The sequence below is a fragment of the Chelonia mydas genome, chromosome 3 (assembly GCF_015237465.2).
Source record: "Chelonia mydas isolate rCheMyd1 chromosome 3, rCheMyd1.pri.v2, whole genome shotgun sequence".
Lineage (NCBI taxonomy): Eukaryota > Metazoa > Chordata > Testudines > Cheloniidae > Chelonia > Chelonia mydas.
In genome coordinates, this window is record NC_057851.1 from 107,666,302 (window position 1) to 107,685,937 (window position 19,636).

Sequence of the window (19,636 nt, forward strand, 5' to 3'; positions counted from 1 at the left end):
GCTCTCTCCAACACTCATTTTAATTAAAACTTTTACTGAAGTATGATTCTGTAGCCAGAATGTAACTCTTTGTAACTCTTCTTGAAATGAAATTTATGAAACATGAAGGGACATAAATTCCCAAATAATCCAGCTATACCTTTGTATAGTTCTTTAAAATTCCAACTTAAAACTATTAGGAAACCATGACATTGATGCTTTGTGGGATTCACTTCTCTTGGCATATACCCCTATATATCTGGTTTAAAGCAGTTCCTTGGCTGTAAAAATAAAGAAAAGACAACCCCATACCACCCCCTTCATCCTTAGAAATCTGCTAGTCTCTTAAAATGTTTGCAATGAAAGAAACAATACATGGTGTATTGCCACAAGGACTGAATTGCTGGATAATTCAGAGCTTTTGGTTCTCAAAAAATAAAGAATTGCCAGTTTAGTTTAGTTTAAAAAAGATTACATTAAAATGAACAAAGAAGGACTGCTGCTGTGAACTTTTAGCTTCTTTTTTCTTGTGTAGATTATTTTATTTAAAAGAAGACATATATATAACGATATCAAAAACTTACAATATTACAAAAAGTACCTATAAAACTTGAACAGAATAATATATATCTGTCATGTCCTGTATGTCCATGCCAAAAAATTATAAATGGAAATCAAAGAGGATTTCAAAGCAACAGAAAGGTAAACACAAAGACCTTTATATATCTGGTATTAAGTCAACAAAGTTGAATAGTGCTCCCTTTTTTCTCTAAACTGATTTAAAATATTAAAATAGATTTCATTTGTGACAAATGGCAGTAAAACGAACTTCAGCTGGAAAAAAACATATACATCAGAATGCCTGATTGAACTGGTTTATGGACAGATTATTCAGCACCTGCATCCTTCTGAGTTGTGCAGTTTTTGAAAGTTGGAGAATCAAGTTCTGTGCAGGACTGCACTGTCAGAAATTTCAACAGAAAAGTTAGCCTTATGCAGGACTCTAAATCAATGAACAAATCTTTATATTTCTGCAACTGCAAGTTTGAGCTACCCGAGAAGCAGGAATCTATTACAGATAAGCTCCCCACCCATGCCACTACATCTCTGATTCCCCATCCTCCACAATTTGCAATCATGCCGCAAGGAATAATTAATTATGTAGCATTTACAACAGGTCAATCTCGGGCATGGGAGTAGAAGTGGGCTTAGGACTCACTCTGTGGAGCAGTTTCCATTTCATTCAAAAAGAAAAATTACTTGGGAATCCAAGTGGAAGCTTTCCTCCCACAGTCCACATGATTGCTAGGAAGTGGTGTACTCTTCCTCCCCAACCAGTTGCAATTGAAAAAAGCAAATTTTAAAAGCTTTGGACCACGTGGATCCTCCTTTATTCTTGTTGCCAGACCTTTGTTAAAGAGCTATTAACCAAAGAAGTTCTCAGACCACCATTCACAAGAGAAAGGAAGAATATGGTGCTGAGTGCCTGATCCTGTCTTGTGTAAACACAAGAAAGAATTCTTCTTCCTTTCAAAACTGGAATTAGCTGTAGTTCCCAAGGGGGCACGCTGAACTTCTGTGAATCACCAGCTGATTCTTGAATGGATTGGGCCCAGAATTATTGCATAAAAGTGTTTTATTCTAATCTGGTTTTATATTTAAATTTTCTTATTCATGCGTATGTCCTTATAGTAATTTTGATTAAGGTAACGAATAACTCAGACACTGGACTCTTTCTTTGGATTTTCCAGATCAGATTTATAAACTTAAATGTAACCAGCTGTGGTCTTTGCTTTTAAATTCTTCTTATAATTATTTATTATTTGTTTCAGTCAGTGTTCGGAAAACACTGTACAAACCCAAAAGAAGGCACAGTCCCTGACTTAAAGAGTTTATGCTCTATCCTTATGAAATACTACAGCAATATGTTGTTCTATGTTATAAAAACCACATGTAATCAAACTAAAGCAGAAAATAAATCTAAAACAGTGGCATCTCAGATTACAACCTGTAATTATAACCTCACCAGTAGTTCTAGGAGCCTTTCCTCATGCTCTGCTCAATTACTTATTTGAGAACCAAGTAATTAGCAATTGAGTCTTAAAAGGAGAGGTGGGCCAGAAAAGAATTTCACTGTTGTGAAGTTGGTCCACTGAATGAAAAGGTTGAAGAACCACTGTTCTAAAAGAGAATGCTTTTCTTTTTTGTTATATTTTATTTTTTATGTAGGCGACATGTGTTAATCTTCACTGCAAGTTCCCCCATAGGGCACCATATCCATCTGTGTAGCATGGTGCCATGTGTGTTTGGTGAAGAGGATACTGTTATGCCAAATCTTGACAAGGTACATGTTACCATAACAACGTGTGCAATATTATTACAAGTCATTGACCATTCTTTACTGCAGACTGATCTAATTTTTCTCTTGAATTTTGAGTTTGTAGGATATGCAAGAAAATTCTCTGAGTTGTGCAGAATGAGATGGACTACAAGTAATTTGTTAAAAATCACTTTTCTTAGTATTTTCACAAAAAGAAATTTAAATCTTAATGTAAATAATGTCACATCTCTATTTATAGTAGATTTTACTGAATAATACAATATAAATTCCAAATATATATGGAAGCAAGAGAAACAGTTCTGAGATATTGGAAGTGTGAGGGAGAGAGATGCATATGAAGATGGGCATTATTATAGCTATGTGATGTAAACGTATAAGCAGGCATTGGATGTTGTTGTGTTTCACATAAAATAGCTGAAAATTCATTCATGTGCCAATAGATAATTGGATATTAAAGAATGTAGTGGAAATATTTAAATTGGAGGTAGTGTATTGTCTTCCCTTTTGCAGCATGCAGCTCTGATAGTCATAAAATACATGTAAAGATTATTAAGATAGGTTAAAAATGCCTACTTAGTGATGCAAACTGTCGGTCAGATGAATACATTTTCCCCCATATGGTTGCAAAATGACCAGTAGGCCCCAGAATAGCTTTTGTTCTTAAAATGAACTGTTGATTCAAAGGGCTTTGTGATAGCTGTGATTAGAGGCCCTGGGGAGCAGTTAACGCTTTCTCAGAGCTGTCGGTTAGGTTGTTTGTCCATCCAGACAGATGTCTCTTCATTAGTTACACTCAGTCCATGTTTTCAAGGTTTCCTTTACAAATGATTGGGCCAGAGACTTTGGGGGTTTTTAAATGGAAGCAGAGTTGTGCAAAAAAATTTTAAAAGGGGAAATTTTGCAGCCATTTGCACCGCTGCATAATTGCAGGGCTCTGATAATAGGATATTAAAGTAGCTTATGTAATATTACGGATATTTAGGAAGTTAGATTAAACCTGAGAACTCGATATGTTAAGAAAAAAAAGAGCAACGTTTTCAACTTGTCCCCCTTCTCTTTACAAAAGGGAGACTCTGTGGGTGAACTTTCTCGGCCATAAAAACAATGTAAAACTGCAGTTGCTTCCTGTGGTGGTCTTTCCACAGATTTTTGCAAGAGAAGCAGCTAGTCTCTAGAGTGCCACTCCCAGCTGAGTCTCTAGTCTCGCATTGAAATTCAGGTGAAGGTTAATCCTGCTATGTGCAGCTTTGACTTTGACATGGTATTCAACCAAATACAAATACTCCTCTAAGAATATATGGATGGGATTAACCAATATTATGTCACAATGTGTATTTTAGCTAGGAGAAGCCTTCACTTATTCTTTTTACAATATAAACATGCATCTTAATTTTGACTGAACATTCTACAGTGCTTGGTACAAAAGAATAATCATCAATGCCTAGTATTTTTATATTCTTCATTATCTGATAAACTGATAGCATATTCCTTCCACAAGCTAGAATGTTCTCTCTCCCCAGGAGAGCTACCGGTTTATAGAACAGGCTACAGTTATCCTGAAAGCTATTGGAAATGTGATTAATAATTTCAGCAGTGAGCCTGAACTTTCCAAGGCCCTGAAGGAGCTGGAACTAACTCACTTCCCTCACAGCCTCCATGGTACAGGAATAGCTAGAGAACACTTCAAGGTAATGGTTCTAATAATCTGCTTTTTCTAAAAGACTTCACAGTATAAAAGAGTATATATGTTAACATTCATTCTCTTCTTCAAATAAGCTGCTATTATTATTATAAATTATTATTATTAGCCAAATTTTCAAAGGGGTCTCCAACTCTGCCTCTTATTCTGCATGCATGGTTTGAAATCCATTATAACTTGCATGTGCAAATGATAGAATTTACAAATACAAACAGAAATTGCCTTTCCTTTTTATATCCAAATTATAATGTATGCAGAACAGTACATGCTAAAGGGGAGACTGTGTTTTGGCAGTTTGGCACTGCATGTTTCAAAACTTCAAAATTCATCAGCTTTTTGAGATCTAATTCAGGATATGAAAGCAAAGAGACTAACTGAAGTTCAGAAGGCAATATACGGCATAATTCCCTACTGTGTCTCAGATTGATGTCTCAGGAAAAAATTGATTTGGCTTTTTGTTACTGAAGACAAGTCAGATTCTTTTCATAGTCACAACATTTTCCTGTTTTTTATTATTTATACTTTCCCTTAAACGTTGTATGCATGTATTTAATGCTAGATCTTTCTTCAAAACATAAAATAATCATGCTTTTAACATAGAACTTCCTAATGTAATAGCAGCCACTAGAGATATCAAAGTGATTATAACCGAAACCAGCAATATTACTGTTGACTATAATTGGAATTTAGCTTTGCAACCTAACAAATATTTTCCCAAAAATATTTACAGAAGTAGAGTAACTCTATCCTGATTTATTTTTTATCGAACACAACACTTTGTACGTTGATTTCAACTTGTGTGACTTGTATCCAGGTACCGAACAGCTTATGGAAATGATGATGCATATTTAATCAGTTAGATTACTCATTAGAAGTAGGTATTCAATTTTTTACAATCACTGATACAAAACAGAAAGAAGCCAGTCCAATTCACAGTAGTTGCATGTGAAATTGATGCCAGATTCAAACCTCTCCAATGTTCAGAATTAGGGGAGGAAGTCGGAATCAGAGTTTCGGTTCAGGTTCATCTCTGGTATACACAGGTAGCTAAACGTTTTAATAACCCATGTGCCATTTTATGATAAAGAATCCAAGTCCTATAGGAAGAAATATGTTAGCCATCTCATAAGTGAATGTTTTAAATTTAAAATGAATATGGTACTACAGAGTAAGATGAAAGTTTCAGGAGCAAGAAATTGGAAAATATTCTATCTAGGTCTCTAGAGAGAAGTGTTTGTCATATGTATTTGTGCAAACTGGGAGCTCCAAGGCATAGGTTTTGAAATGGAAAAAACAAACATACATCTGTGGAATATTCTGTATAGAATATTAATGATCAAAGAAATATATAAATCTGCTTTCTTGACAAAATAAATGGCTGTCTGAATTTTTTCCTCTTTTTAATTTTAGGTTTTCAATAATGCTTTTGGGCATTTGATCCAACAAGTATTAGGTAATAAGGTTCCTTCCAATTTTAAATTCGCTTTCAGATCCTTCACTTTGGATTTGAAAGCCAACGATGCTCCCATGGAAGACAATGTATCTTCAGGTACTGTGCTGATATTATTAATCATTTTATTCGGATTTGTCTGTTCATTTCTATTCAGGGGAAGCTGGTCACATACCCTATATTTAGATTGCCTAACGTTTGCCATCATAGAAACCCTCAGAATCCCCTATCTCACTCAGTCCGCAGGCAGGATGCACAAAGGGGTAAAATAAGGTTTGCAGAGAATTACAGGCAACTGTAATTCTGGCATTTCCTAACTTTCAAGTGGTTTACTTTGCAACCTAAATACCTTTTGGTGTGACTTTTATGCATATAGTTTATATGTATATAGTCACATATTAAGCCAGAAATAGTGATAAACTGAAAAATTGGCAGGAGGATAGTCTTCCTTCCTCAGGGACTAATGCAGGACACTATCTTCCTGTAGTAGCTCTCTCAGATGAGCCATTTGTTAGTTTGTATAATCATTTACTCACTTCCAAGCTGGGTCTGATAATTGAACAAAGCTGGTTGGCCCCAGGCCTCTGGCCCTTAAAGGGGAGGCTTCCCAGTTACAAGGGCTGATTGTCACACATGCAAGACAACTGACTGAAGTCTACCTAGCCTGAAGCACTGACAAGACCTCAGACTCACAGAAGGGGCAAGATCAGACTGGGGTGAAGGGGGCAGCTCAGGATGTTAGTTATTTTGCAAAGATCTGTAATGCTGTAGTGCTTTTTAAGAGTATAATGACTGTGATTAAGAAATTCTTTTGCTAACCCTGTGTCACAATAATGACATTTAAATTGTCATCCATAGGATTCAATACAAGATTCCTTTGAGATAAATGGGGCAGTTCATATATGGGTTTTTGTTTTAGACTGTCTGCAGACTCAGACAGACTACACATTTACACTTGGTTCACATTTGTAAGGTTTTCTTCACAGCCATGATGACTCAAAAGAATAGTGATTTTTAAAAGGGCCTGCCTAGATTGTGTACAAGCAAAGGGTGGATTCCATTGCAAATGTTGTGGCTGCAGAATTTCAATGGCCCTGGCTATGCTCATAAATATCCAATATGGGTTCTAACTCCTCTCTTTCAATTCCAGTCTCTTGAATAAGTAATACATTTTCCTTTTGACTCACAAATTCCTATTAACAAAAGAAAATTCAGCCTGGTAGTATCTTAAAATCTCAGACTCTTGAGAATCTTTTAGGTACAACCCAAAACATACACTTCTTTCTTGTGGCCAAAGTCTTGTTGGTTCAAAGACAAAGTTCACTATGCTCTGGCTAGAATCTGTATAGAAAATGTATTTTTGTGAGTACAATTATGTAGAAAGCCTCTTTAGATATTTCCTCTTGTCTAGAAGTCAAGACATGAGCTACAATAATCTTATCCACATCCTAGACAGAACTGGGCAAATGATGGGTTTTTGGTTCACTGGAAATTCCAAAAAATAAATATGAAAATAATTTTGGGGTGAACAAAACACATAGTTTGAAATTTCTAAAATAAAATTAAAGGAAATTTTGAAACAAAAAGTCATCTTGAATAAAATACCAAAAAGTTTCTTTTAAAAGAACCAAAGGTTCCCTAGCATGCTTGAAAGTAGTACTGTTTCAAACAGCATCACATTAAAGTACATCAGCAGGGTCTACATGGACCAATTAATAAACAACACGTTAGTGCACATTAAAAATTACCCCCCCTCCATTGCCCCACCATGTAAGACAAGCCTTTAGCATAAGAGTGAGTTTGTGACATGTGAGCTGGAACTAAGACCCATCAAACTGTTCTCAACAGGAATTAAAATCTAAATGATGCTTGTGGCTTCTATCTGAGGATGGCTGGCTTCAAACTGCTGATCTGCAGGTGGAAGGCTTTGTAGCCAATTAGCAATGCCCTAAAGCATTCAGCCCCCTACCGTGTTACACCATTTAGAATGCGGCTTACTTACTTGAAAGATAAGTTGTTAAATAAAATTCTAACGTTTTTAGAGCTTACACAGGCAGAGACTTCCATATTCTCAACACACGGGCAAAAAGCACCCACACATCGCTGTCCTGCAAACCCACTGTACAATCAAGAACCTTGTCCTGTTCTTAAAGGGACAGCTAGTATTAACAAAAGTACAAATAAGATAATAAACATTAACACAATGTTCCAATTTAGTTCTAGACAGTGTTTTGCAATATAAAATGATTTCCATAATTATAATTACTTCAGGCTACTCATGCTAATTTAAGAGGCGACACTATAGATTTATTGGATGAGATAACTGAGGCCTTACACTCAAGTCAATGGCATTGACTGGCTGTGTTACCTCTGCTGTCCCAATGCTACTGCTCAGGCTCCTCTGCCCGTGGTACCAAATGGTATAGTGAAGGGGAGGGTATTGAGTTGAAAATGATAAAACAGCAAAGAGAAAAAGAGGAACAGCTTAGATGGTGTAGCAATAAAATTTAGGTTTAGTGGCAGTAGCCTGTAGAATTGCTACAGGTTCAGGGATAGAGACCATGTTCCTGCTCCTCCTACAACCTGCCAGCTCAGCCTACCAAAAATGTTATAGGTTGCAAAGTCAAGTATTCAAACTTTAGGAAATACCATAAAATATCATCTTTGCAACCTTAACTCTGTCCTCTTTTGCATGTGAATGATAATATAGTCTTTAATTACTTGATCTTCCTTCCCCCTATTTGGGTGGTAGGCAGAGTTTAAGCCAGGACTGTTAGGTCTGTTGCACAGACCTTGAGATAATAAACCTGCTGGTAGTAGAAGTATACTGTTATCCTCTCTTTTGATCAGCCTCTGGGGGGGACAGCAGGAACAACACAGTAGTTTGCCAGTGAGTTACACAACTATTTATGAGACCCAACATTCCACAACAGTATCAGGATTCAACTGTTGATTGTGGGAGGTGAATGTGGTCTAGAGGCGAAAGTAGTAGTTGCAGACAGGATAGAGAAGCGCATATTCATTTTGAAAGGCAGTGGATAAGACCAGGTTCTGTCATTTAGAGACCTGTCTGAAGTGTCCTTCTACCTTATTTGTTAGTGGTCTGCTTCTTGGAATAGGTATATGAAAGCTTGGACAGTAATAAGGGCTGTGAAAAATTAACCGTATTCAGTAGAAGAGGGGAGACCAGAACCCATGGTCTCCTGACTCTAAACCCAGGGCATTGTTCCCTAAGCCAAATGGTGTTTGGCAGGGGAATCTTTCATTCTCTCCAGTTATGCCTGAGATTTTACCTGATATGCAGGCAGGTGTGACTGGCCTCCCAAATATGTGAAATATGTGAGTAAAACACAAGACTCAGATCAGTAACAGAATTCTTTGTGGGGAAATGTTTTTTGTTATTATGGAGGTGAAAATTGTGGCTCCCTCATTTAGGTTGAGTTGAATTTTTTGCATTTAAACAATGTTGATGTTCAAATTGTTAGGCTTCATAGTTAACAAAACCATTCAGATTAATACAGGCACGTCCTACCTTTTGGCGCTCTAGTTTCAGTCTGTCTGTAGAATCTGACATCACTCCATCAGTTTATATTTGGTTAATATTTTGTAGGTTATTTTCCAGCTAGAACAAGAGACTTAAATTAAATGCTGTGACACAAGATGGCTCCCACTAAGGAGAAATACCAGCTTACCAAATCACTTTGAGCTGGACAAATTTGACCCATGACATTAGTATAGCAGTTGCATAACAACATCATGTAATTACACAATAAATATATGTCCCCACTTGGTTATATCTTGATAACAGTGCTTTAACTTACATTGGTTCTTATATAGTAAAATTTATAACAGGATGATGGAATAGCATAAATGGAAGCTTTATGAGCAAATCAAGGCATTTCTGGAATATAGCTCACATAGTTGTTTAACTCTCAAGCAGTTATAGTGCTTGTAGCTTCACATCACACCCTATTTACAGTACTGTTCATTGTTCTTTTTCTTTCAGAGGTGATAGAGCTAAATATTCCTGTGGCTTGGCAGAACAGAACTCCAACTTCTGAAGAAGAATCTGCAGTGCTTAAACTGCAAAGCAATTGGAGAGGGACCTATGTTAGGCAATTGATAAATGGCAGAAAACCAGGTAGGCCTTTTAAATCTTATTTTAAGGGTTTAGTGTTTCACCATATTATTTTATCTGTGCTACCCTCTTACTAGTTATCTGAAAATTTGATAAAAAATTGTACTAGGAGTGCAGTGAAATATTATAGATGAAATGAAGATGGCTGATTAAATTGAACATACTGCTTGACACAGAGCCCACTGTGATGCTCAGGATATGTCTACACTGCAATCGGAGATGCAATTGCAGCTCATGTAGGCATAGCTGAACTACCTTTAATCTAGCTATGAAGATGCAGTGGCACGGCCCACAGCATAGGCTGTACAAGTCTGCCCGGAACTCTGGTACATACTTGCATTGCTAACCCATGCTGCTACATCTTCACTGCTGCTTTAGCTGCACTAGGTAAATTATAGCTAGTGCAGGTGTGCATACCTGAGCTGCAGCTACACCACTGACTGCAGTGTAGACATAGCCTTAGTCACATCAGTGATGCTAGAAATTCACCATGGACCTGACTTAAAGCTCATTAAGTCAATGGAAAGACTGCCATTGATTTCAGTGGGCTTCAGATCAGGGCATAGTTTGGGTAGCTCAAAATATTGTGGCAGGTTTAGTTTGTGGAAAGTGGAATATAATTTAGTTATTGAAATATCCGTTTCCTCAGAATAAAATTATATTAAGCCACAAAATGAAACTGTTCACTCAAAAATAATACTATTCCTTTAAACAACTGTAATCCATTTCTGAGAAGTATTCCCACAGATCTCACAAATAAAACAAGAGCTCAACATAGCTAACGTTTTATTGTCATTCTTACATAAAGGCTTATGTATGTTTTACTAAAAATATTTGAATATTTTGATGCCCATTTGTGATCAAACATACAGTAGCATTTTCAAGAGAATATGTATGAACAGCTGGCATGGGTGAATCATAAAGAGATTAAGTAAGTATAAAGAGTTCTCTTTTTAGATTTGCCAATTACATATTGTATATCCACATTTTGTTTTGTGTTTGTTTATTTTTGAAACGTAGATAGTGAAGAAGAATAACAGTTTGAGTTTAGGTCAGTAGCAAATCTAAATGTCACTGGCAAAATATTTCATGCATCTTATTCTGACTGGGAAAGAGACTTTGATAAGAATAGTATGAGCAGATTGGGAGGTGGGGAGAGAGACATTGTACATCACTGAGAAATATGTGGGCAACTATAATATAAAAATTGATGTTAAAAATTACAAATAAGTGTATGACAAAACAAGGTTTTTCATCATTCATACCCCGAAAACTGCTTAATCACAGACAGATCTACTTAGCAGGGGAGGTCAGCAGAAAAATCCAAGAATGTATCAGCATAATGGATCTTTCAAATCCTAATGGTGATAATAATAAATAAATTTGCATATCTACATCTGGTGATCCCAGAGCACTTTATTGATGTTAATGAGTTAGCCTCACAATAACCTTGTAAGGAAGGTAGTTGTAATTAACCCCATTTTACAAATGAGGAAATAGAGGCACAGAGATTAAGGGCCTAGTTTTCAAAAGTGCAAAAGTCCAAGAGCTTGGGCAAAAATACAAAAATATATTTAATGCTTTAGTTGTACGGAATCTTCTTAATCTTTTCCTAATATATTGCATGTGTTAGAGGCATATACCATGAATATTGTCCCTATGTGTATTTCATATGAAACAGTCCTGCAAATTAAATAAAACTGTGCAAGTCTCGCATGACGTAGTGCGATTTTTCTTGCAAATATTATATAGCTGATGATTCAGTCAAGTCCTAACTTTCTTCTGAAGCAGGTGAGCATCGAACTTTCAGATGTGTCTGGCATTTCCTTTCCTGTAGTGGCCCATTCGTATAAGAAGTTTTTATACTGCTATTGGGTGGTTTCAAGTGGGCTTTGTACCCCCACATTCTGTCTGTTCTCCTATCTATACATTTCATCGGACTAAAGAACCATGGTGATCTTTCCAGCCAGGGCAGGAAAAAGGGCGCACTGGGTGCCAAGGCAACAGTTGTCATATGATTACAATGTTCTGACAGCTCATGAGTGCCTTGGCACAGAAAACTGTCCTGTGAGAAACACATGCTTCATGGGTACCACCTCCTTCAGTAATACACCATCCCTCTCAGGTTGATTCTTCCCTTTGACTGATTGCCAGTGCCACCCTTATAGAGGCTTTTTCTCTCCATGCATTGTGCATTCTATGCCTGGGTCAGTCTTGTCTTCTTTGGTCAGGCACCCTCTCTCTCCTTCAAATCTTTCCGTTAAAATCCACCTCTTCAAGCAATCTCTCATGCATTCTTCTCCTCGTTCATAGTTCCAACACTCTCCCTCTCCTGAACTGTTATCCCTAGTCTTGTCTTATTTAGGCTCTTTGCTCCAAATAATTTAATGCCTATCTTATTTATGTCTGGCAAGCACCATATAAATTAACAGTGCTTCAGTCTATATTCATCATTCTGTTCTTCTGGAGATTTAACTTTCCATGTGTCAGTTGCCAAGTGAGTTTTTCCTAACTCTTCTCTTTTGTTTGTCTCTACCTCTGCTTTCTAAAAAAAAAAAAAAAAATGAGGAGTACTTGTGTCACCTTAGAGACTAACAAATTTATTTGGACATAAGCTTTCGTGGGCTAAAACCCACTTAATCGGATGCATGCAGTGGAAAATACAGTAGGAAGATATATATTGTGGTAGACCCAGGCCAGTTGGGTACAGCAGAGTAGCCCCCATTGGGATCTGGGTACAGCAGAGTAGCCTTATTGGGATCCAGGAAGTGGGCAGGCGTCAAGGGAGTCGGTGGACGCCGCCCAGAGGAACTCTGCCCGGAGGCGTGAACGGACAGAGGATCGGAAATAGGCCCCGCAGTCGCAGGAGACTCCATCGGCCAATACAGCAGAGTAGCCTTCTTGGGATCCAGGAAGTGGGCGGGCGAAGCTCGCCCACTGCTAAAGGATCCCCCCACCAGCCGAAGGGGGAGATCCACAGGACCTGGGAAACCAAATAATTACGGGGGACAACTAATGAACAACAGGGACGGGAGCGCGGTCAAAGGGTCAAACGAAGGGAACCGGACGGGGACACCGAGCAGAGAACCCCGGACAGCGCCCACTGCTCCTCAAAGGCGTCAAGGGAGTCAGTGGACGCCGCCAGAGGAACTCTGCCCGGAGGCGTGAATGAACAGAGGATCGGAAATAGGCCCCGCAGTCGCAGGAGACTCCATCGGCCAATACAGCAGAGTAGCAGAAGGCAGGTCTACTGGCCACTGGATTAACAGTTTTCTGTTCCCTGACTGACCAGAGCAGGGGCTGCTCCAGGCTAATGAGACCACCTGACTCCAATTAACCTGCAAAGAGTCAGGTGAGGCCATTAAGCTAATGTGACCACCTGACTCTAATTAAGGCCCCTCTGATAATATAAAAGGGCTCACTCCAGTCAGGCAGAGAGGAGCCAGAGGAGAGGAAGTGTGGCTGAAGGGCTGGTTAATTAAAACGCCCTCAAGTCATTGGTAAGGGAGCCCTAAGGTAAGGGTGAAGAAGGAAGAAGCAGGAGAGCTGTGGGGAAGTGGCCCAGGGAAATGTAGGAACTATGGCAGTAAAAGGTTGGCTGCCAACAGCTGCTACCATTAGGATCCCTGGGCTGGAACCCGGAGTAGAGGGCGGGCCCGGGTTCCCCCCTACCCACCACTACAGAAACACCTCCTGGGAGGGGAAAACAGGCCCCTGTCAGGACAGGCGGCTAAACATATATGATGGCATATATCACATTGGTAGATGTGCAGGTGAACGAGCCTCTGATAGTGTGGCTGATGTGATTAAGTCCTATGATGGTGTCCCTTGAATAGATATGTGGACACAGTTGGCAATGGGCTTTGTTGCAAGGATAGGTTCCTAGGTTAGTGTTTTTGTTGTGTGGTGTGTGGCTGCTGGTGAGTATTTGCTTCAGGTTCGGGGGCTGTCTGTAAGCGAGGACTGGCCTGTCTCCCAAGATCTGTGAGAGTGAGGGATTGTCCTTCAGGATAGATCCTTGATGACGCGCTGGAGAAGTTTAAGTTGGGGGCTGAAGGTGATGGCTAGTGGCGTTCTGTTACTTTCTTTGTTGGGCCTGTCCTGGAGTAGGTGACTTCTGGGTATTCTTCTTGCTCTGTCAATCTGTTTCTTCACTTCAGGTATTGTAATTTTAAGAACACTTGGTAGAGATCTTGTAGGTGTTTGTCTCTGTCTGAGGGATTGGAGCAAATGCGGTTATATCGTAGAGCTTGGCTGTAGACAATGGATCATGTGATGTGGTCTGGATGAAAGCTGGAGGCATGTAGGTAAGTATAGTGGTCAGTAGGTTTCCAGTATCGCATGGTGTTTTTGTGGCCATCCCTTATTAGCACAGTAGTGTCCAGGAAGTGGATCTCTTGTGTGGACTGGTCCAGGCTGAGGTTGATGGTGGGATGGAAATTGTTGAAATCATGGTGGAATTCCTCAAGGGCTTCTTTTCCATGGGTCTAGATGATGAAGATGTCATCAATGTAGTGTAAGTAGAGTAGGGGCATTAGAGGACGAGAGCTGAGGAAGCGTTGTTCTAAGTCAGCCATAAAAATGTTGGCATACTGTGGGGCCATGTGGGTACCTCTGCCATGTACAGTGGCCAAACTGGACAGTCTCTACACAAAAGAATAAATGGACACAAATCAGACATCAAGAATTATAACATTCAAAAACCAGTAGGAGAACACTTCAACCTCCCTGGTCACTCAATTTCAAACCTAAAAGTTGCAATTCTCCAACAAAAAAACTTCAAAACCAGACTCCAACGAGAAACTGCAGAATTGGAATTAATTTGCAAACTGGACACCATTAAATTAGGCTTGAATAAAGACCAGGAGTGGATGGGTCATTACACAAAATAAAAACTATTTCCCCATGCTAATTTTTTTTCCCTTACTGTTACTCATGCCGTCTTGTCAACTGTTTGAAATGGGCCATCCTGATTATCACTACAAAAGGTTTTTTTTCCTCCTGCTGATAATAGCCCACCTTAATTAATTGGTCTTGTTACTGTTGGTATGGCAACACCCATTTTTTCATGTTTTCTATGTATATATATCTTCCTACTGTATTTTCCACTGCATGCATCTGATGAAGTGGGTTTTAGCCCATGAAAGCTTATGCCCAAATAAATTTGTTAGTCTCTAAGATAACACAAGTACTCCTCTTTTTTTTTTTTTGCTGATACAGACTAACATGGCTACCACTCTGAAACCTGTCTTCTTTCTCAGTTCTTACTTCTATCCACAGTTTTCCTTGTCTTTTACACATCTTATTTTTCTTCTCTCCCTCTAGTCTTTCATAATTATTTTTTTCTTCTTTCCCATATACCTATCCTGTTTTCTCTCCTACTGTCCCATTCATTTTTCTTCTTTTCTCCAGTGTTCGTTTAGATTTTTTCCCCTTCTTTTTTTAGTTCCTTGCATGTAGATTATGGTATTAACTACAAGGAAAAGTCAGTATAATTAAGCTTATAGTTAAATGTTCTGATCATTGCCTCTACTGATCACTGAAGTTATTTCATCTCCCTGCAGCATGTTATAATTTATATGGGGATGTGTACTTCAGTAAAAGGGACTGATCACATTGTTCTTCACTATAGCAGGAGGGCTGATCAGCATGTGACAAGGAGAATGATGATGATACTGGAAATTCACTGCCTCAAATGAGAAATTAGCTTCCAGAAGTGCAAGAATTCTGTAAAATTTAAAATGAGAACATAACTTGATTCAGAACATGACTGACTTGCCTCAATTTTTTTCAGACTTTTTTTTAAAGAACAATGAAAAAGTTAGATATTTTGTGATTTTTCTAATGCATTTTGTTGTTTTCAGGTACTAAGGAGAATGCTCATGTCAAAGAAACTCTGCAAAAACTATGGACTTTGATTGAATCAAATATTGAACAGTGTGGTGTAACTCTACTGAGGTATTATGTAATAAGTGAAAATTTTATATTGCAGCGTGTTCCACACAACTCTTTGTATAACCATACAGCCAGTGTTTTATCAAAATAAATACGATGAAAGAGTGACTTGTTTTGAAATTTTCAAAACGTTGTTAAACATACAAAGCATTTGAGATTTTCAGAGAAGGTATAATGTATAGGCTTTATTCTGTTTCCCATATGCACCTCAAAAACATCTAGCAAATCTTCTAGTTGAGCTGGAGTATTGCCTCCCTGCTATCTTCTTTGTTGTGTTCACAGTTTGGGTATTCTACAGTAAATTTTACCAATGTAAATATGGTATTGATCTTTTGGTAATTGTCCACTAAGTTGCTTTAAAAAAAGTATAAAGTCATGTAACGCTTTCCTTTAGGGAGACCTTGTCTTCACTAGAAAACTAGCAATAGTTACACTAACTACTTTTGCCGGCAAACCCTCCTAGTGGAAATGCAGCTTATATTGCAGTATGGCTTACACCAGTTGCCCAGAAAAAATAAGTTATACACTTTTTTTGTGATATAAAAATATGCCACTTTTTTAGTGATATAATTGCTTCTACACTAGGACTTTTGCCATCATAGCTATGTTGGTTAGGGATGTGATTTTTTTTTCACGTTCCTAACCAACATAGCTATGTTGGAAAAACTTAAAAAACATAGTTCAAGCTAGAGCCTTCTTTGCAACAGTACAAAGGAGGCTACCTAAGGGCCCACCTCCCTGCAGAGTCTACCAGTCCTGGACTCATGGCAAAGTCTTTGCTAGGAAATGAGGGGGGGAAATGTTGCAAGGATTTCTCCTGGCATTTCATAACTTAATTGGCCGTGGCAGTGCTGACATAAATTCTCCCACACAAATAAGGAAACGACCAAAAATAGACACAAGAGGAAAAATACCTAAATAACTTAAACAAAAAGTGATAAAACATTGATACAAGGGTTCCATGTATAACTGCATTAAATTAAATCAGATTTTAAGATTGTTTAAAGTTAATGATGGCAAAGTTTGGCTCCACTGTGTGACTTTGACTCTTTGTTCAAGGGAAACGGGCGTATTATCATCCATGTGATGGGTTGGATCCACCTTCCGGGGTGCCACCTGTTGTACTGGGGACCCACTGAGCCCACCCGTTCCACCAGTCTGGGCTTCCTCATCCTGTCCTGCTGCGCACGCACACACACACACACACACAGGTAGGGACACACCCAGCTGTAGAATCGCACAGAATCACACAGCTGCAATCGGCTCTGTGCGGGAAGATTCAGCTCAGGGATTACCCAGCATTCAAGTGCACACACCCTCTGGAGTATAAACCCAAAATCGTACTGTCTTGCGCTGTATAGAGATTTATACAGCGTACGCTCATGAAATTCACTCCCTCCCTCAATATGGAGGAAGTTATGCACAGCTTCCCCCATCCCCACACTCCCCCAGTTATGAATTGCAAAAACTGGGTTTTAGAATAAACGAAAAACAAGTTTATTAACTACAAAAGGTAGATTTTAAGTGATTATAAGGGACAGCAAACAGAATAAAGCAGATCACTGAGCAAATAAAACACACGCAAACTAAGCTTATTACACTAAATTAACTGGATAATATTATTAGCAAATTCCTAAATGTTGTTTTATGCAGGTTGCAGAGTCCCTTGAAGGTAAACTGCACTGCTTGCAGCTTAAATCTCCAGGTATTCCTTTCACAGTCTAGATCTTTCTCACCTGGGCTCAGCGGGAATCCTTTGTTTCCCAGTTTGACCCTCACCCCCCCTAAATGGAAAAACACTAGAAGTCCAAGGTGTGGTCTAGTACCAGACATGATCACCTGACCCTGCAGTGTCAAAGCAGCATCCCAGGAAACTTCTCAGGAAGGAGGGAGATTAGTATCTTCAAAGTCCTATTGTCCTTTCTAATGACCCATCCAGGCTGATTGCATACTGTCTGGTGGGCGTTCCCAAATGTACATACAGTTGTAATTGTTACATAGTCAATATTCCTAACTTCAGATACAGAAATGATACATGCATACAAATAAGATAATCATATTCAGTAAATCATAATCTTTCCAATGATATCTCACATGACCCATCTTGCATAAAATTCATCTTAGTTATGCCATATTCATATCATAAGCATATTTCTATGAAGAATATGGGGTGTACTGTCACAGGGCATATGCCTGGGCATGAAGCCATGCAGCAGTGCATCGCCTGAGCAATACCTATTCAAACGTGTCTTGATTTGTACACTGTCTTCCTATAAAATACTATGTCAAGTTCAAGGTCTCTGTCCTTTTCTTCAAGGCTCGCAGGGAGCTGGGCCCAGGATACCTAAAAAAACCCTAAATCTCAGAGCCAGTCCAAGAGTTTGTGGGTTTGTTATAACATTACCTTAATAACAAAAAAGGTCAGTCATTTACTTACAGATGAAAACAGTTATTCAAGGAACAATTCAAGGTAGCGGCAGCAGCAGAGAGCAGAAGCACCAACTTTCTCTTTCTCTCTCTCTCTGTGCTCCCTTCTCTATCATATTGACCCACCAGCAGAGACAGTAGCCAGAACTTACTCTCCCATTCTTCCCAGAACAAATCACTGACAGAGGCAGCAGCAAAGAGTATATGTTGCTGCCTTTTTGCTGTCCCTCATCCTGCTCTCCTGCATCCCCAGGGAAGCAAAGCACCATCAGAGACAGATCTTTCACTTTGTTCCATTTAAAAAAACCTCCTTTTGCATAATGTTAAACTCCTAATGGCACTAACACACGCAATGACAGCATGCAATATCCTCCTTCACAGGTGATCCATCCATCTAGAAAGGACTATTGGGGAGATCATGGTCAGAGTCCCTCAGAGAGGCAGCTCAGTGGAGAGAAGCTTTGACACCCAAGTGCTCTCCCTATATTTATATCTGCTTCTCCTTTGAGTTCCCTTGTAGAGGGGAGGTCAAACTTTTTCACTGGTGACCCCTTTCACCCAGCAAGCCTCTAAGTGAGACCCCCCCCCTTATAAATTAAAAACACTTTTTTTATATTTAACAGTATTGTAAATGCTGGAGGTGAAGCAGGGTTTGGGGTGGAGGCTGACAATGTGCGACCCCCCACAGAATAACCTCGCGACCTCCGGAGGGGTCAAAACCCCCAGTTTGAGAATCCCTGGCATAGAGCAAATTTTTTTTGTGTTTTAGGTCAGCTACGGCTAAGAGCATGCTCCTCTTTGACATCTATCTTAACTCCTGTCTTGCTTTTACTAAGCAAGACTCAAAGAGGTTGTTTTTTCTTAGAGGTGGTTTTCACTTTGACCATGGTTGGCTCCTGTAATTCCTCTCTTTTTCCTCTTTTCAGTTTTCTGCCTTCCCTTTGCTTTTTCTGTTCACTTATATGTATTATACCTTGGTGCCTCAAGCTATGTATCAGGTGACATTTTCAACATTGTTTTTATTACTGAAAGTTATTGGTAAAAATACATTGAACCAATTCAGTGATCAGATTGATTATGACCTTCATCAAGAACAACAACTTGGGTGGGAATTTACTTATCTCATTTACAATTTTGCAGCTATGATCTTGGATTCTTCCTGTGAGAAAGGAGTCCTTCTGGACACATTTGAAATGTAGGATCCTTGGGTTTGCTTTAAAGTGCTTCTTGTTCAAAGAAGTGTTTTAAAGGTAAAATTAAGCTTTTAATCTTCAAATGGGGCCTCAGAAGAAAAGCTACAAGATGGCAGCATGATGGGAGGGAAAGGAAACTACACTGGATGATTAGAAATTGTAAAGAAGTTTTGTAAAAGCAATGAAATCTTGGGTGCTACATGCAATTGGTCTTTGGCCTTGTGCCATTCAGGAGATATGCCATAATCACAATATGAACACAGATGTGACAACCGTCCCCTATTGGTCATTAGGAGAGACTGAACCCAGGACTTCTAGCTTCAAAGCACAGGACTTTATCACTTGAGGTAAAGGAGTAATCATCATTAACTGTTAGCGGTAGTAGGTTGTTATCCTTTCATATGGACCAGCCAGTAGGGAAGGACATATAACACACACTGTACCAATGGGTCAC

The 19,636-nt window shown here is 38.9% G+C and overlaps 1 protein-coding gene across 1 annotated transcript in view; it reads left to right on the top strand.

Moving 5' to 3' along the window:
- Window positions 1-19,636, top strand: part of ADGB (androglobin) — a 231,390-nt gene that overhangs the window by 136,624 nt on the left and 75,130 nt on the right. The window contains exons 19-23 of the mRNA XM_043543090.1: window positions 2,209-2,323; window positions 3,841-4,008; window positions 5,430-5,568; window positions 9,476-9,610; window positions 15,472-15,565. Coding sequence (XP_043399025.1) covers window positions 2,209-2,323; window positions 3,841-4,008; window positions 5,430-5,568; window positions 9,476-9,610; window positions 15,472-15,565 — 651 coding nt within the window. The remainder of the gene's footprint in view (window positions 1-2,208; window positions 2,324-3,840; window positions 4,009-5,429; window positions 5,569-9,475; window positions 9,611-15,471; window positions 15,566-19,636) is intronic.